The 21,102-nt window shown below is 41.7% G+C and overlaps 1 protein-coding gene across 5 annotated transcripts in view; it reads left to right on the top strand.

Annotated features, from left to right (window-relative positions):
- Positions 1 to 21,102, top strand: part of dlg3 (discs, large homolog 3 (Drosophila)) — a 79,309-nt gene that overhangs the window by 14,140 nt on the left and 44,067 nt on the right. For 2 of the 5 annotated variants that reach the window (XM_086221836.1, XM_086221837.1), the window contains exon 1: positions 5,136 to 6,276. The exons of the other annotated variants lie outside the window; for them this stretch is intronic. In XM_086221836.1, the coding sequence (XP_086077962.1) occupies positions 5,911 to 6,276 (366 nt within the window). In that variant the 5' untranslated portion in view covers positions 5,136 to 5,910. Of the gene's footprint in view, positions 1 to 5,135; positions 6,277 to 21,102 lie in introns of those variants that run through there. 5 annotated transcript variants of the gene reach the window in all.

The raw sequence follows: 21,102 nt of genomic DNA, 5'->3' as shown, positions 1-21,102 counted from the left end.
TTTCATCCTATTCAGTCATTTAGACCCAAAAATATAATAGAATATGGTTGAAAAACAACAGTGTTTCCTTTAGACTTTGACTTTGAGAGATGCTGGTAGTCAGGATTGTTATTCTTGACAAGCTCTGACTCTTTCCAGTCTTGGCGCCATTCTATGGTAGATGAGAAATGTCTTCTTCTTATTTACCACAAGATCAAATACTGAACTTCCCAACCTTTTTTTTGAAAGATTTTGGTCAACTTGCTGCTTACAAGGGCAAAAATTAGTCTCCTCATATTTCACGACAGAGACGTGTCTCATCAACTCCTCAGTGCTGGTACAGGCTGTGTTTTCACATGCCTTCCCCATTACATCAAAGCTAGTGGCACATGGCAGCTCCGTGGCCGCAGGCATGGCTTTTTTAGCTGAGCCTAGAACTTGTGTGAGTGGCTGAGGTGTGGAGGCGAGAGGGTCTGGGGAATTTGGAAGAGGTTAAAGGGAGCGAGGTGCACATGGACTCATTGTGCTTGTTGGGTAATAAATATGGTGGCAGACAGTGCAGTTTGCTCTCTGAGAGGTGCTGGATGTGTGTGTGTGTGTGTGTGTGTGTGTGTGTGTGTGTGTGTGTGTGTGTGTGTGTGTGTGTGTGTGTGTGTGTGTGTGTGTGTGTGTGTGTGTGTGTGTGTGTGTGTGAGACTCCGTAATTCACATGAAGAAGGGAGGTTAGGGAGCTGAGGAGGGGCAGGGAGGGTGGGTGGGAAGAAGGCAGGGAAAGGTAGAGAAAAAAAGGGTGTTGAGTGAAAGATATTGTGGGGGAGGCTGGAGAGAGAGAGGGAGAGGGGGGGAGAGGGAAAGAGCAAGGCGGCTGAGAGGCAAGGGCCGGTGCAGTGCGGAGCTGAACGGACACCCAGGGTTGCCATGGAAACCACATTCCTCCCCCGCCTGCATCCCTACAGACTGCTCTGCCTCTCTTCCTCTCTATCTGTCTCTCTCCTTGCTGTTCTTCCATTCCTCTTTTAATTTGTGTCTTTGTTTTCTCCCCCCTCTCCCTTTCTCCAGTCTGCTTTTACACCCGACGTGTACTTAGCGCAGTCGTGATGATGCAAACTCAGCAGTGATATCAGACGCCTCGCCCCGTGCAGCAAGGTGGATGGCTGCTTTATTTTGCATTCCCATACAATCCTGGACACATACGCACTTTTGTTTTCTCTCTATTTTTACTCTCCCTTCTGTTCAGCACCATGCCTCAGTAATGCCCCCTCTAGTCATGGCATTTCTGCCCACACACAGGGCACCTTAGCCCCTTTTCTCCTTAGTTATGGCATCTTTATCATTTTTTGTCAGCTGCTTCCTGTTTGTTTACCGCATGTCTCTTAACCTCTTAATCTCGTGGCTCTCTTTATCTCTTCTCCTCTCTCTCTGTATGTGCAAAATAAACACTGATACTATGACATGTAGCTCTTGCCATTTTCTATTCGCTCCATTTCTTCTTTCCTTTTCCTCCATGTGTACTTTGTGAGTGGAGGAGCAGCTGTTCTCTGCTACCCAGGCCTATTAATAGGCATCTTAACCACGTAGCCTTCCACATCGGCATCACCAGGAGAGCATCCTTGAAATTGACTTAGTCTGTCACTGTAAAACTAAAGAGTGTCTCTCTTAAACTCATCTTTTCACTTGGCCTGCCAACCCACCACCCTTCCCAACTTGTACATTCTCACTGGCAGTCCTGTAAAAACACGTTTGCAACGCTTAACTGTAACAATTCACCTATATTTTACCATTTGTGCAAGAAACGAGTGGGTTCTGCTCTGTCATGGTGCCCAGCAGAGACTCCTGTCTTGCAGTTAGTTAAGGCTACAGTAGATCAGCTTTGGAAGTGTTGATGTGATCCTGCCTCTTTAAGACTCCCTCACTACCGTCTTTCCTTATATGGGGCTGCATCCTGTCAGGTGACGAAGGAGTAGTCACATAGCTTCTCGGAGAAATGCCTAGAAATGACTCAATACATGGTCTGTGCAGCGGTTGGGGGTTGTAATGCTCATTACGATGGGTGTGTGTGTGTGTGTGTGTGTGTGTGTGTGTGTGTGTGTGTGTGTGTGTGTGTGTGTGTGTGTGTGTGTGTGTGTGTGTGTGTCAGGGTGTCCAGGTGGGTTTATGTAATGTGGACTGTGCAGGCTGATGCTGAGCTGATTGTGTTGGTGCTGCACACACAGGCAGAAGAGAGACAAGAGCAGGATCATTCCACCGTCAATGCCATAAATTACGTCCATCTTTTATTTTACAACATAAGTCACACACTGCTGTTGATCCTCATCTCCCCTGGCCAAGCTGTTTGATTGGGAGCATTATTTAACAAGGATTGCAAATAAAAAGTGTGTAGGTCACATTTAGGTTTCAAAATGTGAGTCTCACGGGGTCATTTTTCTTTTTGGAAACTAAAATCAAGTTGTTCATAACTGTTATTACCTCTTGCAAAGAGGTTATATCTTCAAACACATAACATAGTATTTTTGGTTATTTTTCTTGAAAATTGCAGGCTGATTCTTATCAAACTTTGGTGTAATTTTAAGATTACGTTACATTTTGGGGCCAGATCCATGTAACACTGTACTGAGTATGCTACTGTTAAGGGACTTTCTCTATATGTCCACACACATTCACATCTATTGTCTTTCATATATAAATTGCTCCTTTTCACTTTAGATGAATGGAATATTAAATATCACATTTGAGCAAAAATAGGTGTAAAGAGTTGTATTTCTGTTTAACCACTGAAGAAATGCCAGTAAGTGGAAGTTGTTGTTTGTCGTTTTGAGTTAACTTTCTATAATACAGTCGAAAATTATTTTAGCCTTAAAAAAAGTTAGTGATTTTTTTCAGTGACATTAGCACTCAAACTGTATACACTTGCAGCTGCTTCGATTTTACCAGCAACTATTAAATAAATTATTTTGAATCCATAAATTTCATCAATGCTCAAGGTAAGAGGAAATGATCAAAACAGAGGTATCTTAATGTTAATATCCACAGTGTTATGTAGAAAATTATAGTTTTTCTATACCATCATTTCATTAATTTCTATTTCCTGTCCTTGAGTAGCTCTGATTTGATGAATGCTCATTAACTTCCTGTAATTCTTTTCACGCTGTCCATATCGCTCCTTTGGTGAAAACCAATAATTGATTGGCTCCACCACCTACGAACATTTTTTAATGCATTCATGTTGTATTATGTAATATTTAAAGGGAGAGGTTTCTTTCCCCCTAGAGCTCCCAGATATGCCTACACATTACAGTTCTGAGTGTATTTCCACGTCCTCTCTTGACGTGTCTGTGTTCAGTGCTGCTTTCTCCTTCCATCTCTCCAACTTTACTGAGGGCATTAAGCTTGCAATACCCTCATTTTTGTAACCTACAGTACATTGTGTTTCATTTTCCTCTTCTGCAAAACCCCCGACTGTGAAATATGACGTGGACAGATTATAAGAGAAATGGTGTGAGGCTTAGAAGGAGAGTTGCAACATGTGCTCAGTCATGTGTGCTGTGATCAATATGCTTACATCGTCCTTTCAAGCCGCTGCCTCAAAGCCCCGCCTCCACACTATGATTGGTTTCGGCAGTAGCTGCATCCTGCCATGTAACATGAGGCATTCAGTGGTTTTTAGTCTGTTTAAAAATGACATTTTCCCCTTGATTTTTGCTCTCTGCTCTGCAAATCTCTGCAGATTAGAGTCAAAGAATATCATCAAAAAGAGGTGAGTTAGTGTTGCATGTAATTAAGTGTGGAGCCGGCTGCGTCTGCCTCCTGGTAGGACTGCAGCACAGAGCAGTGTGACCTCTCCCAAAAATCCTGCTCAATTAAACAGGAAGGTTACACTCATACACATTAGTATATATATAATTTAAAGGCTCTGAACACAGAGAAGGTGCAAGCATTCATGTACTGTTACATGCAGACCAAATATACTCTCTCTCCCATGCAGACACACCCAGCTCTGTTCCCGTCACATGTCATTAATAATGCATATATGCAGGGCTTTAATGGCGACACTGAAACATTCCCTCACTAAAACCTTTACCCTCAGCGTCAGGATGTGTGACATCTAGATGTGCAAAGCAAAATTGTATGCAGGCTGTCCTATAGTATTGCATTACTGCAAATATAGCTGCCACAGATGCATGAAAGCCTTGTCTCTTTTTTCCCCACACGCTCTCAATCTCTTCGTCCACCCACTCGAAAGCCCAAGCGTGTAATCTCGTTGGTTTCGTACACATGTGTTGATGTCATCATTGTGAATGTAAGATATTTCCCCCGTGGTTCTAAAACTAGGCTTCAGGAGTGCTTTTTTTTTTCTCCACAGTGTTTATTTTGAGTCAATCCTGCACATTGGAAGGGCTGAACAATAAAGTTATTTAACAGCAGTGCAGCTTCAGCAGCAAAAGAAATATGTTGTAGAGTAATGCAGCATGATTCAAAGGCAACCTGATGAGAGGCAGGTTGAGCGATGCTCAGGAGATACTGCATGGTGATGTTATTTACACATGTGCTATGACAAGGAAGCTGCTCTGCCTGTCTGCGGCTGAACTCACGATGACCATGGAGTTGACCAGTGACCAGTCAGAGGGACAGGGATGCTTACTGTGAGTTGGATTTTGGCTGCATTGGTTTGATGAAAAACATGGCTTAGACTCACTAATAGTGGATCGGGGTTGATAGTCAGAATGGACTAATTGAAGATTTCCTGATCTTGTCTTTGTAAAATATTAAGACGATGGATAAATAACGTGGATCTATGTCCTTTGGTGTTAAATGTGAGGCAGTAGCTTTTTACCCGAGGCAGGCAGCAGTGAGGTTTCAATGTCGTGGCTCCTTTAAGAGCAGCTAGTGAAGCGCTCAGTGCTGTTGGTGCTGCTGCTGCTGCTGATGGCAGTGCTGCCAGTTGATTGGCTGTGGCTGTCAGGGCTGAGGTGCTAGAGGGATGCTGCTACGTATCTTTCTGCCCCCCACACCCCACCCCCTACATCCCTCCCTGCTGCTCTCGCTCTCTCACTCTCTCTCTCTCTCTCCCCGCTCTCTCTCGCCCTCTCTCTCTCTCTCTCTCTCTCCCTCTCTCTCTCTACCTCCCTTTTGCTTGCTCGCATCCCTCTGAATAATCCACATCTAGGGCAAGCTGGCTGAGAGGCGATCCATAGCTCAGCTCCTCTCTGCAGGCTGAGAAAAGAGACAGAGAGATCAAGACAACGATTTTCAATGCAGGAGGAAAAACAAGAGATTTTGACTTAACAGGAAGAAACGAAGAATTACAGAGGAAGATTTTCATCTGCGGATATTTATTTATATATATTGTTTATATATCTATATATATTTGTACACACGCATATAGATATTTATATATATATACATTTATCCATGTACATATCTGTATTTGTGCTTGTCTGTTTATATTAATATTTTTATAGGTATTTGTGTGTGTAAATATATATGATATATAAGCAAAAAAAACTATATATATATATATACACATATATATATGAATTTCTATGCGCATCACTGTGAACCAAGAGAAGCAAGAGGAAATTTCTATCATCGGGGCTGGTCTCTGATCGTGTGGTCATATACAATATTTTGAATATTTCCTTTGATCTTCTACGTCAAGGGGACAAAGACTACGTGCCCATTTTGTATTTTTGTTTTCCTGTTGCTGCATCCTGTCCCTCTCAATCTTTTTTTTTCTTCATATCAGAGAGGAATAAAGCAGCGAGTGACAGGATTTGACAAAAAGGGAAAATCTGCAGAAATTCCTGTGATTAGTGTTATTTCTGTCGGCATTTGCGCTCTGTGAGGCGATCACAGCGTGCTGTGTGAGATCTGAGGAGGCAGCAGAGACAGAGTGCCACGCCGCTCAGCGTCAGCCCAGCCAGCATAGCCAGCATGCACAAACATCACCACTGCTGCAAGTGCCCAGAATGTTACGAGGTTACCCGTATGGCTGCCCTGCGTAGGATGGACGCCCCATCTTATGGAGGAGAATGGCAGGCCGAGCCCTATGGATACCCACCTGGGTATGGAGGAGGCCAGACCTTACCTGCTCCAGCCTCGGGGGGAGGTGGAAGCATGGGAGGAGGAGGGGGCACTTTGGGGAGAAGTAAAGGCAAGATAATGTCTGGTGGGGGCCCTGGAGGCCCCAATCCAAAGGGCCAGTCCAAAGGTGGGCCCAAAGTAAATGGCAACAACTCCAGTGGACAAGGAGGATGGTGGCCTGAGTGCACCTGCACCAATCGGGAGTGGTACGACCAGGTAAGTCATCTTGCTCACTTGGAGGAGTTAGATAGCTCAGGTGGGGGGCTGACAGGGGAGGGTGGAATCTGATGGGCTGCTGCTGTAAAAACACAAAGACAATCAACTGATCAACTGCTGGGGCTCTTGATTTATGGAGGAGAATTCATCTTTACCAGTTCAGATTTTCATTTGGTGTGTTTCTATTGGATGAGTTGGGAGAAAAGAACAGGACCGATTTTTGTAGTTTATGCAGATGACTAATGCTTATGGATTCAACACACCTAGTGTATGTCGTCAAAGGCTTATACGGACACCGCTGCCATAGGCCAAAAATGGTGCATTTTCATTCACTGAAGCACCATTGAGATGAGGTTTGCATACATTTTCATTTATCTCTCAAGCGAACATTTTCAAACTGACTTCGGCTGACATAAGAAATGTACAGTAGAGATCAAGTAATTGCGGGGATGTGTTTCATTAGGTCAGAGCAGAGGAAGAGATGATGACATCGATCTGTTACCAGCTCCATTCTTATTTATGGCCTCCATTTTATAGCAAGCCATTTTGCCAAAAAGAATCCGAATCTGTCTTCGGAAAACCGAGAATCAGCAATAATCTGTCTTAACATCAGCTGTCATACTCCACAGTGTGAATGAAGCCGACTCTTGACACGCGCTCCATTTTGTATCTATTATCTGATTTTATTTACATGTATTCATAAATTACAGTTGAGAAAGGGCCATGAGAGCTTCAGGAGAAGAGTCTTTAATTAAAAAAGGTGCATGTATGAGTGTGAGAGTGAGCAGAGGTGGGGGAAGGGTTGCTTGTTGAGCATGAGATTCAAGGAATGGTTCTTGCTATGCATGAGTATGTGTCTATGTAGGCTCGTGTATGCAGCGAGAGAAGCAGCTGCGTTGTTTGTGCATACTCGCTTCATGTCTGATGGCGTTCTGAGCGATGAACATCAGGCAATAGGTGGAAGAAAGTGAAAAGAAGCACAGGGGTAAAATGGAGGCTGAGTTTGCAGTGGCAGAGGGGAAGAGATCTCCCCTGAGCTGAGCCCACATATGAGCCGCAACCTGGATGATGTTACTACAGTCATTTTAGGTTTGAGGGGACGAAAAGAGCTTGCTTCACTGAAAATCTATTGTATTTCTTATCAGCTGCGTTCAGGCCAGGCTTTCATTTCATGTTTCACACATTTACGCAGCGTGATTATGTAAGCAATTATTCTCTGATTCTATTTTACTCCCAAACGCTCATTTCCAGCATCCAATATTCAACATACGGTGAAACAAATTAATGTCTGCTGTTGAAACAGGTTTTTCAACCACATCATGATTCACATAGGGGTCTTGTCATATAGAAACTGCTCAAGTGATAGAGAAACCAATGCTGATAGTATCCAGTGGTCCTGTTCTGTCTAAATGACCCAGTGTCATACAATTGTGTACCACAACAAAAAATGTAAAGAGGTAAAAAAAAATCCAACCTGGTGCTCATGGCTTCAGCCCGGGAGCATCTACATGCACCAGCAGAATGAAAAGAGACGGAATTAGAGAGACGACAGTGGGGCAAAAAAAAAAAGCAGCAGTCAGTGGGGTGAAAATGCTAAGGTTGAAAAAGAGAGAAATAAGCCAATAAAAGCAGGCCTGGAGAGGGGGAGGGGGTTATGTAAGAGGAGGCAGTTGGTGGTGCTGTCAGAGAGAGAAAGAAAGAGAGGCCCTGACACTCTGGACAAGCATCTGTCCCTCCATCTCTTAAAATAGGCATGGCCAGTATGTGTTCCTCTTCCCATAGCATGGATGAAGATGCACACATCCCCGCCCCCACTCCCCACTCAGAGCTCTCCTCATCACCGTTGCTCATACTTTGGTAGAAAATGTAAGAAAACACACACACACACACAGACACACACACACACGACCCCTCCCCCCACTACCTATACACAGCCGGAGAGCAGGGCAGAAATCACACACGCCCAACCACATGCGCCTGTTATCTTATAGTGGTTTACTAAAAAAAGCAATAACACAGAATCATTTTTATAGCTTGACATTTTAAGTGGGTCCTGCAGCCATGAACACTTGGTGTACGTCTCGTGGATTCATCAGAGCCATGTCTATGACATACTCATTTTCCCTCTGCCATCTATTTACAAAACGACATTTGTCAAGAGCCTGCTTGGTTAATTATGGATGATTCCAGTTGGGACTATAATAACGTTCTTTAAAACAAGAGCTTCTGAATTTAAATCTGAGAAAAGTAGAGACCTCAGTCTACTGGGAGCTTCAGCCTCCCTCTCCCCCTGCGGGTTCCAATCTGTCTTTGTGTGTTCTCCAGCTCTGTGGCTATGATTATCTTTAAACATTAATTGGATTTTACTTTATTTATTACCATCAAGATTTTGTCCAAAATGCCTTGCCAGGCCTATTGTTTATTACAGAACTCTGTAGTGACACTTTTAGATTAATGCACAGGCACAGTGGGCGCTCCATGTTGAATACTCCCATAGGTGATTACTCCTCAAAAGCCTTCAGGCCTTGATCAGATATGTTTGTGCATGAGCATGTGTGTATGTGTGTGTGTGTGTGTGTGTGTGTTGTAGGTGGATGTTTGTGTCGTGCGTCTGTGTGACTTCCACAGTTGCATTGATTTATCGGTGTCATCACGTGGTACATATGTCTGATGAGATTTTGTGCGGACAGATTTGATTTGTCATTCCTGTAACAGCAACCCGGGGTAATAATGGATTTACATGTGCTCCATGTCCAAATGTCTTGAGCTGGACCCCCTACTATGATCTTGAAAGGCTCCATCTACAACCTGAAATGTTCTCATCAGAACGAGAGAGATTTATCTATGAGCTCGTCCAGGCAAGCAATATGTGATTTAAATGAAACTGCATATCTATAGATTTTCTTTAAAAAAAATCCTGGTATGAAGTGTGCTGACAGTTTCATTACACCAGCGAGTGCAGCTCCTGTCAGGACATGCAGTCACTCTGTTGTGACACGTGATTATTGCGTGGTTGGTTTTTTTTTTTCTTTTTCTTTTTTAAATGCTCTGTCAAGCAAGAGAAATGTAGCTGATGTATTTTGTGTGATAGAAAACTTCCACAGGTTTGGGTTCTCCTTGTGATGATGGTCAAAGTAAACGGGGCAGTCGTGGACGGATGTTTCATTACAATAACAGGAGAAATAGAAGGAAGGCTCCCTTAATATGTGAGGAAACCACAATGATGATCAGAAATAAGGTTTTCTCGTCTTTCCCAGCCAATGAAAGGAGAAATGTAGAAATAATGATCCCATTTAGAGGTTTAGATTTTCAATTTTACATTTAGATTTTTCACATAATATGTGACGGGGTGATCAGGCTCTTTTTTAATTGTCATTAAATTGTTACCTTGCAGATAAGAGCAGGTGTGGAAGAGCTGGCCGATGGCTTCCCCTCAGTTTGCTGCCAACTGTTTTTTGGTGCTGGTTTAATGTTATACTGGTTGAGTGGCTTGCCCTGTTCATATCTGGCATTGATGTGCATCTTTGGTGATCCAATCACAGGTGGACAGGCCTCAAGAGACACTTGTGATCAGATCCTACGTCCCGGCTCTATAATGCAAATAAACACCTACAACATTTGCATAGTTGTTGTTAACCAGGCAGAACGTAACATTGTATTTCAGGTGCTTAGGTTTGCTGAAGACAAACTCCTACTGCTACAGACTGGATCATGCTCTCTGAGAGGGCCATGTGTAATTCAGTGCTTTCAGGAGGCAAAGCTGTGCATGCTGTTTATAATTTGGATTCATAATCTGTGCCTACGTACTCGCACTTGTTGACCACGGACTTGTAATGATGGGCCAGTGGATCCCATACCATTGTCTCTGGACAGAGACTGGAAATGAGATTGACAAGCAAGCCCCCCATTGGAAATCTTCCTGCTAAATTATGAATCCGATGTCTCATCAATGTGAGAGTACTGAATGACGCATAAGACTGACATTGGTACATGGGTCATAATCTTACCACAATGTATTTAGATATGATGCGATACATATTGCGATTTTCTACAGAATTTAATTAAAACTCACTAACTATATGCTTTGTCTTTAAAACCGAAGTGCACCCAAAAGTTGGCTTTCAGAGCTGCAGGTGCTGCTCTAATGTTGTCTGTCATGGCAGTCTATCACAGAGGCAACAGGAGGCAAATAGCTGTGCAGCGACATCAACAGGAGAGGAAGATCTTGTCTTTTTAATTTATCGATATTGGGGGCCGGAATATTGCGATATATTGCTGTATTGACTTTATTGCACAGCCCTCACTCTTTGTTCCTCAGGGGAGCTCAGAATTATGAGCTTTTATACATTTTCAGATGATGTGTAATAAATAATAAATGACACTGCTGGCGTGTGGCGGTGTAGCAGGCGTGTGGTCAGGGTCACGTGTGTGCACACACAGCTAAAAGAAAGTGGACACACAGTCACAACCACTTCAGAATGTGGTTTGAGTGATCAGATATCAATGTGTCATCCATGTTAATGGTTTGAATAACTGATTTCTTGCAGTGGTCCAAGATGGCTGACATCAGGTGATTTGTTGTTTTATTGGCAGTTGTTAAAATCTTTTTTCTGAAGAACAGCAAACTCAATATCATACACATGTTCACTCTGATAATTTATCAATGAAAATCATCCAGGACAAAATTAGTGAAAAGCTGCATTCATTTATTGTCTAGCTGTCCAAATGGCATTTCGTTCATGTCATCACTCTTCTGCTTGAGCATTGCCCTGGCGTCAGTTTGTCATGTCATCTGAGGACGAAGCCCCCACATGCCCCCCCCCCCTCGCCCACATACCCCCCCTCGCCCACATGCCTCCATCCCACTCACACCAGCAGAAACAAGCTGAAACTCTTTACGCCTGCTTCTCTAAAACATCTCTTTCCAAAACTCAATGACGTTTTCCAGGTTTGAAGAGCTTCCAGGTTTTACAAAGATAGAAAGCATTCAATCACAGCCTAAACTAAAAAAATAGTTTAAAATATCTGTTACACGTAACACATTAGATGATGTTACATATAAATTCAATAACTAAGTACTGTAGGTTATACAACTTACTTTCAGATATTATTACCTTTGTAAGGAGGATTTCTGTCAGGGTAACTCATAGCACTTGATGTATTATCTGATATGGCAGAATAATAACTTTTAGGACAGGAACAATTTAGGAATTAATCTGAGTTAGATCTGATGACAGTGTAAATCCTCTAGTTTAGTATTTAATGATTCTCAGGATTTAGTAGGGATCCATGATATGGAACTTTTGTTGATATTTAGTGATGTCACTACATTAAATTTGTATAAACACAAGTTTGTATGACGTATGCATTAAAAGCATTGTGAATTTGAAAAGGTAGGAGACTCATAAGGCCAATTCTGCTGATCTTTATAAATATCTGTATCTATGTCTCTCACTCTCTCTCTATATGTATATATATATGTGTGTGTGTATATATGTATATATTTATGTGTGTGTGTATATATGTATATATATATATGTGTGTGTGTGTGTGTGTGTGTGTATATAAATGACCAATATCTGCGGGAACAAAAAGACGTTGTGATATTACCACTTCAGGATATTATATATTACATCTATAGGAGTTGTTGTTGCTGTTAAGCCGCTCTCAGACTGAATCTCAATGTGTAGAAAAAAATTTACGATGCTATTTTTATGCCACCATTTATATCGTTATAACTTTAGAAAAAAAAATCTGATGCGGTTTTCAGACTTTTAAATCTGTTGGCTAAGTCAAGAAAATAGTTTTGTCTTTTTTCTCATGGCTTTATGAAAATGTACTTCATAAAACACTACATTTGAGTTACAGTATTTTTCAATAATAATAGAATAACATTTGAATAACTGTATTTATACAATTCTAGCCTTTCAGATTGGTGCAAACTTCAGACAGCAGCGTTTCATTTGACTAATCTATAAATTCAGAGCGCATAATTAAATTTCACTCATCTACTGTCAAACCTCCTACATCATATCCACCCCTCTGTGCCGGCCTGTCTCTCTCCCATACACACACAAACACACACAGTATATACACACACACCCATGCCTGACACAGACCTTTACCTAAAAACAAAGTGTTCCAGACCCAGGAGAATTTGGGGGGTAAAGGGAGGATGGTGAATCACGGGGAAATGCACTACGAAACAAGGGAAACGAGATGTGGTGCAATATTTATGTGCACTTTGACAAAGGTTTGCTTTTAATACGCTGTGGGGGGCGGGGGGTGACCAAGCGCCTGAGAAAAGTCAGACGTTGACGTCAGCGAGCTCGGAAGACTGTGATTACCGAGCCACCATTATGAGAGCTGAAGAACTGTGATGTGGAGCTGTCGGAGCTGTGACCCCACGACCTGAGCTGTGTTTAACTCCCACATTACACCCCACACTGTTGTTCTTTACCCTTACACTCACACACCGCGGCTGCTTTTGTTGTATTAACATGCAGGATTCAGAGGAATGCGTTGTGTGCCAACGCAGTTTTCTGCTCAAGTGATTTACTCATTATTGCAGCGATGTGAGGTGTTCAAATCAGCTTTTGTTGAGTGTTACAGGTGCGATGGTGTGCACATCCTGAGCGTGGAGGTGTGTGTCCTGCTGGATACCACGGCTGTCATGCCCCTGTGATCCATATGGTCGTTGTCAGAGGCCCTGCCAGGGCTCAGCCCCATATCAGCTCCCCTGTTTCCCTCACTGGCTCTTGCTGCCAGCCAGAGGAGAACAGGAGAGAAGAGAGGAGAAGGGAGGGCAACCCTGTTTGTTTGTTTGCTTGCCTGCTTTGTTATTTAGGGTTTTTTGCTGATCACAGTAGCGACTGGCCTAGAAATGTGACTGCGCTGTGCGGGGCAGAGTAGACTCCTGATTCAGCGATGGAAGCATCAGATTTTCTGTCGCAGGGAAATGCGAGGGCCTTTTATGGAGGGCAGATTAAATAATATGCCACCGTTTCTGTTAATTAAAAGAATCACATGAGAGCGTGTGATGAGCTGGATGTGCAGATATGAGATTCTTTTTGCCATGCTTGCTAGGTTTGTTTTAGCAAGAAAGGGCCAGCGTTTCTCAGTGAGGTACATCAGCTCTATCACCCACATGCTACCATGGAATATATCACAATCAATATGAGCGGAGAGCTCGTCCCTAAGCTTTCTGACTCCTCTTCATTTCTGTGGGGGTGTGTGGGTGCTTTCAACAGTGCTTGTGCTTTTATTGCTTTTATTCAGCCATTATATCAGTTGTTATTTTGGTAACACTTTACAGTATGGTTGGTACACAAAATCCTGAGCAGCTGCAGCACCAAAGAACAGCCGGAGAACAAAGTATCTGTTAATGTTACTGAGCCGTCTCTCATTAGATCCCGGATGGTTGTTTATCTCGCTACTTCAACCTTTCTAATTCTCTTTTTAAGTATATATTTTATTCAGAGGCCTCCCTGGTTTCTGACTCTCCCATTTTAATCTTCCTCCTGTTGTCTTGATACATTCAGTATAATACACATAAAATCTATAATAGTTTTGAACCACCAATAGTTTCTTGTCACTTTTGTTGAGTTTTTCAACGAGTGTTTAGCTACATACATGAGTCAGCACCGGCCCGCAGAGGTGTTTCACACACAGACTTACAGAGGCTCTAATGGCATTGTTTAATTCCATTCCTGGTCTGCGTATTTAAAAAGATCTGCAGGAAATTTTTGAATTTCATTTAACATTAATTTACCATTGGCCATATGGAAATATATTCCATCAGTATAGATGATATCTGCTTTGTTCAGGAAGTCACATGTCAGAAAGTTCAATCGATGTTCATCATATTGGTCCCGTATGTTCATGGGAAGTCTGGTAACATCCACTGAAACTAATTTTCATCTGATATTTTAAATATTTCAGAAATTTGTGACAAATCGAACATCTTAATTTATAAATCTAAACATTAAATGTACACATTTTAATATGTGAGTAAAAAAGTGTTTAATTTGTAAGGAGAAGACCATTTAATCAGCAGACATTTTACCAGGTCAAAGCAAGAAAAGCACGAGTGCAATTAACAGTGACTGACGATGAATCCAGTACGTTTTCCTAAACTCACGGTTCCTCGGTTTAACTTCAAGGTGAACAGATCTTGTTCATACTTTTTCTGCTCTGACAAGTAAAAATGTCTACAGCTAAAAGAAAAAAGTGTCTATTTGCATTCATGAAATTAATTTCTATCAAATAGTTATTCCTGCTTTTCAATGATAAGGCCCGACTGCTGCTCACCATTGGAATTTAATCATGCAAATTAATGTCATGCAATCAAGTCGATATTTCTTTAAGAGAAACAAATGAGTTTGGATGGAATTATATAATTCTTGATCCAGTTGTTCAGGAATTATTTCATTTTATTGGAACACTTAACTGCATTTATCATTCTTGTGACTGTTTTCCTGACATCATGTAAATATACATGACAAAGATGAAGCTCTGTTTCTGTTTATTTATACAATTTTCACTCATTGTAGTTTTGACTGACGCAGGTACTTCGAATCCTGCCCTGCAACAATGTGAATGGGATCTGATCTCATTTCATAGCTATTTGTTGTTGGGCCGTCCATTTTAAGGGAACGTGTGTGTGTGTGTGTGTGTGTGTGTGTGTGTGTGTGTGTGTGTGTGTGTGTGTGTGTGTGTGTGTGTGTGTGTGTGTGTGTAAGACATTTGGTGAAGTTCTGCATTTTATGTGTAGCTGCTTTGAGTGCCATCTCTGTCTAATGCATTATCCAAGCAGCCCTTCAGCCATTTGGTCTGGCCTCTCGTGTGTGTGTGTTTGTGTGTTGTTTGTGTGTGTGTGTGTGTGTGTGTGTGTGTGTGTGTGTGTTCATTTCTGTCATCTTCCTCCTGTCTTCCACTGCCCTTCTCCTCCTCCGCTCTTTGGTATTTTATTTCATACATGCTACAAATCAAAGGCAGTATTCAGAGAGGAGGATGATGATGATGATGATGACGATGATGATGCAGCTCCAGATCTTCCCTTCACTTTGATTAGTTTAAAATCATTTGATCGTGCTGTGTTGTACACATTTGTCAGGTGACATTTTGTTTAAAGCCTACAGGGTAACAATTTTATAAATCAGTATTGATGCAGTGACAAGGAACCAAATGATAAAACTATTTGGATTCATACAGACTTAAATGAAGCTCTGGATCACATGACATCCAGAGATGTATTGATATATATAGCTGATACATCAGTCCATCTGCAAATAAAGCTGAATTTGTAGTTGTGCGTTAAATTGACACCATTGGTTATGGTGTAAGTAGCATGCATCTATCAGGAAAAGCAACTACATCTCTCTCCAAAACTATTCCCTCCGCTTCCGCCACCATCATTGGAAGTACACGAAGCTCGACTTGCAATTAGCATTTCTGGACTGTAATCGCTGCGTAATCTTGCCAGAGCTACATTGTAGGTGGGCAGAGGGTCCAAAAAGCCCAACATACAAGCTTAAGATGAAACTCACAGATGGCAGTGGCTAGTTCTGATATGACTTTAAAATATTATATTTATGACTATTCAGTACAAGAAAAACTCATCAAAAAGCACCATCAGTATCAGCAACAACCAAATTAACGGTTTAAAAACTGATAATGATATTGGCCCTGAATTTCAGCGTATACATGACATTTAGAACATCTCTGTGTCCCTAAAATTGAGTTCCAGAACAGATTGTAGTTAACAATCTTCCCCTTTTGATTTGATTTTTTTCCCCAAAATCATCAGTTATCGCATTAATGTCTCCATATTGTCTCCGTATGTTTGTCTTGGTATTCCTCAGGGATTTGTGGGAACATAAATGGAATTGGTGATTTGTTTTAAAACCAGCTATAACCAATTCCTAATCCAGCTTAACATAATCGTGTTAAACATCTTTTTGCGAAATTGTTTTGTCACATTTCCACCCTTGTCATATTTGGGGAGATCCCTTCCTCTCCTCCCACTGGTTGCAGACATTGATTACTTTATAAGGAGACGCAATCATCATGTTTGAGCTAATATCTGCTTCTTTAGTCATTTAGAACCTGGTACGGTCTGTATGTTCTTCAACTAAGAGGGTGTTTAGTATTGGCCGCTATTATACATGAGGCAGCATATGTTTGGCTGCCGCGGACTTCCTGTTTTCCCCTCAGTGAGCTGACAAAGTGACATTTGTCTGTTCTCTATACAGAGCAATGTAGATTGTCTTAAAACGTGTCCCTCACTTCATGATCAGTCATTATTTTCTATTAGCGGGAATCTACTTCATCTACCCACCAAGTTAGGAAGCACACGTCTCAATCCCCAAGACAGAGGGATAAAGAGAGAACGTGCCCTCACTTTGTCATGGATATAAACAATACAAGCAATCCCAGCTTAATATCATACGTCTTATTACACTGTTGATCGTACAGCTCTGCCCTAAAATTGCTTTTATAGATTTATTACTTTTTTTGTGTCCCTCTGTGTGCTTGTGTGTTTTTGTTAATATGTCTTTGCTGTGTCACACAGCTTTCTCACTACAAATTTTAATTCTTCCTCATGAATTCATCTTTATTGTGTTAAATTCTCTCATGTAGGCTGCAATGAATTTTACTAATATGGACTTGGTGTGTGTCTATGTGTGTGGATGTTTTTAAGGTCATGGTTTAGGTTTATTGTGTCCATCTTGTCTGGACAGCAGCGATCACCACTGCTATGTGTGACAGGACAGTACGCCACAGCTTCTTCAGTGATTGTAATCCTAAAACTTAGGAGTTGTCCCAACCTGTTTTTAAAGATGAGAACCATCCCATCAAGGGCTTGGCTGTCGGCTCCATTGTTACATTTTCAGCTGTAAGAACAGCAGATGGACTGTATTGAGCATCACACAACATGACTTGTGTCACTGCTACAGTTTGACCCAATTGTTGTGATAACATTTGGAAAGTACAGCTGCTCCACCTTATACACAACCAAAGTGGTTCACGTACTTTAAGTTGCAGTTTCCTCGGCACATATTGATAAAGGGCAGGTGCATTCTGACTTAAAGGATGCCATCTGTCTGTGACTTTTTAAAAATTTGCTGCTGGTGCCCAGGTAATTTCTTGCCGCTCATGACCGTTTTCACATGTTTTTCGTGGAAACCGAGTAAACTTCATGGGGCAAACATGAAAGGTGAAAAAGAAATTCTAAAGAGAAGGCTTTTACTGGACAAACAGGGGAAAAAAAGAAACATACTCAGCTGCATCCATACCATTTAATGGTTCCTTGAATAAGCAAAGTCACTTCAAACTGGGGTCAGTCACTAATAATTATGAGGCTACTTGGGGTCTGGAAAGTACAAAAGTCTAAATGTAAAAGAGTCATTCAAAAAAAAAAACTGGTCTTGTCATCGTCTTGCACATTTGCCGTTGTCCAGAAATCTTACGAGACATGTGATAAAAGAACATGTTGAATCCTCTGTCCACTCTAAACTGTTCGCTATACAATCACTCCTCAGTCACGGTGACACTAATGTGCATGATAAACACTCATGTCTGTGGTAGGCTGGATTTCCGTACTCTGCTTTGTAACAAGCAAAGCATTTTATCAATGGATGTGGTTTGCAGGCAGTAATCCAGCCTTTTCCTCCTGCACTATTGACCTGTTTGTAATAGATTCAGAAATGGCTGCTGATTTTAGTATTTCAGGTTCATGCAGTGAAAGAATACGTACATAGTTTGTATCCAGTATCCACAAGCTGCAGTGACTATATATTTAGATTGCATTGCAGAGATTCTTTTAATTCCTTTAAGAAAATTTAAAAGAATTGAACTTGCTACAAAAGGGTTTCAAGGATGTCGACTATAGAAAGAGCTTGTTATTTCTGGCTGAACATCTCTCCTAAATCTTAGCCAAGTGCTTTGCCTAAACTGATCACTACAAACTAAAGGACTAGTCTGACATTTTAAGAGAAACGCTCATTTGCTGTCTTGCCCCGGCGCTCGATGAGAAGATGGATACCACTTTCACGTTCCTGTGGTAAATGCGTAGCTACAGCCAGGAGACTGTAAGCTTAGTTTAGCACACAAAAAAATGGAAACGCAGGGGGAAACAGCAAATTGGCATATGTCATGAAAATGCCCCTGTTCAAAATGTCGAGGAAAGCATTGTGAATGTGAACCAGTGAGTGTCGGTTTGGGCTGTGATGATGCAAGAGCGGAGAGATGAGGAGACGAGAGGGGCAGAGAGAAGAGGATGAATGAGAAGGGAAAGAAAGATGAAATGAGAGGTGTGGAGACAAGAATGCAACGAGAGCGGTAAAAGCCAGTAGGGATGAGGAATGGAAAGAAGGAAAAAAAGAGAAGAAGTGAAGCAGTGAGGAGCCTGTGTGTTGCCATGGTGCAGGCTCAGTCGGAGCTGCACAGTAGCTTTGCTGCTCAGCTAGCTAATTACCCACACTGCAATGTAGATATGCGGGCGGACCGTGGTTGCTGCTCGCCAAGAGATTTTTGATTGCTTCGCTGACACACAAGTGCAGGTGAAGCAACAAACTCTCTATCTGTATGTAGTCGAATGTATCAGGTGGAGGTTTGGCGTGGTAGTGGTGCTCCGCTGTGTGAGTGTGGCCACTTGTGTAATATAAAGAGCTCTTCCAAGCCAGAGCGTCATTGTTGCTCGACTGCCACCGCTTACCGAGAGCCTGCCGATCCTGATCAGCCTGCTTACAAAACCCAATATGGGCCATTGCGGATTAATATTCACCATTAAAATGTCCAATTATGTAATCAGCCAAATCCGAGTTCTGAATGTGCTCACTAGGGTATCTCAGCAGGCAGGAATGGTGAGACTGAATGCACCTTCAAGTCTGAACAACACTGAACAAAGAGCATAATATATTTTTCGAGTCAACAAATGCAATTTTAACTGTGGATTATGGTCGGTTGTAAGCTCTTGAAAATGAGAACTAGACAGTGTAGCCCCCAATCTTTACCCAGACATGGTACCAGAACATGTTCGGGTGTAAATGCATTGAGATGGCAGTGATGACAGATCTGCATGATGACATCAGAGCAGGGTTGCAACAGAGTTATTTTCTTTGTTCATTATTTCCCTGATTTAAGTATAAGATGTTTAAAAATACAATAACTATAACAAATTCCCAGAGCCCAATGAGATTTCCTTTGGTTGTTTTCTTTGTCTTACAATCAACCAAAAGAAATTGAAGAAATTCACAATGCCAACAGAAAATAATGGTATGTATCCTAGCGTCAGTTTGCCTCATCCTCAGATTCACATGCAGGTTTTCAGTTTTTACCCTGAGTGTGAAAGTGTAAACCCAAAACCAAGATCTGATCGTACCAGGTGTAAATGTGTGAAAATCAACATGGTCTCACTCCATTTTCATCAACATGGTCGGTCAGAACTCCTAATTTTTCAATGCGCTCTGTTCCCTTTTAGCATCAGTTGTCAACATGCAGGGTAGTCAGATAGACTTTTATAGAATTTCCTGTGTTTCTGAAATAGACACCATGAGATCAATGATCCCTGCTGTGATAAAAGTTGGCATGACTATAGCACGTGGGGAAGAATGAAAGACGATATGCATAGAAAAATTAGTTTGAGCCCGTGTTAAGGTATCATTTAACAATAGGCTGAGGAAAAAAAAATGGCCACCCTCTGATCATTGCAGGATTGAAACAATTTGGAGTCGTGGGAAAAGCATTGTGTTATTGGAGCACTTTTGAAAAATGTAAAATTTTGATTGCGTAAAAAATATCATGCACATGCATGACAATGCCTTTCTTGGGGTTTATAATTATCACTAATTTTTCTCATCATGCATTACCTTGGCACCATAAGAGAGAAATAATAAGCCGGAATATTGCCTCACTTGTAGCTTAGTGTATTTTAAATCTTATCCATATGTACCTTTCCATGCTTTTGGTCATGCCTTTACTGTCAACACACCTCTCATGGGGTCTGTTTGACTCAGACACAAAGAGAGCTCTGCAGAAGTCCAACCGATCACCCTGTGTGTTGGAAACAGATGCTAAAGCGTACTTCGTGTGTGAAAGAGCGACACCACATGTGATACACTGGGATTGGAATCGTACTGATCCTGTCCAATTTTAATTGCTTGATGTTGTTTTGAAATAAATCGGAACACAAGCTAGGTTGGAGGCCCCAGGGTATACCTAGAACTCGCTGGTTGTGTCTTATCTGGCCCGGGAACACCTCAGGGTACCCCAGGAGGAGCTGGGATGTCTAGGTTACCTTACTCAGTCCACCTCCACCCACTTCTGGATAAGCAGCAGAATGATGACATAATACATTGCACATTCATGAAAATTATCAGTCATTTGAACAGTATTTGTTCGGTGCATTGAAATGAAGCCAAAGAGATATGGCAGCAACAATACCAAGGCTAGCAGCACCTTTCTGATCAAGGCTATAAGCTATGCTAAGCTAACTCTTTCTGCTATTTGTTTTGGAGCAATCCAGTAAAATCTAGTCTTGATCCTCTTGTCTAACTTTCAACTAGAAAGTGATGATTTTTCAAAAAAATTTGGAACCTATTAAGCTCAGTGTCAGGCAGAGTTATTATTCTTTTCAGATGTAATATCAATACATTCTCATTCTTTCATCTCAGCACATTCATATTTTATTTGATGGCTACAGCACATATATTTGGCCCACATTTTCCATCCAACAGAACAGGTTGACAGCCATCTGGTGACCAGTGTGGTTTGTTTAAAGCTTCGCGGCTTTAAAGGTACGAGGATTTTCAGATCAGTGTTTCA

Source organism: Aulostomus chinensis, chromosome 13 (genome assembly GCF_037954235.1).
Source record: "Aulostomus chinensis isolate RoL2024-O1b breed Wild chromosome 13, RoL_Achi_v1.0, whole genome shotgun sequence".
NCBI lineage: Eukaryota > Metazoa > Chordata > Actinopteri > Syngnathiformes > Aulostomidae > Aulostomus > Aulostomus chinensis.
This window is presented reverse-complemented; position numbering and strand designations above follow the sequence as displayed.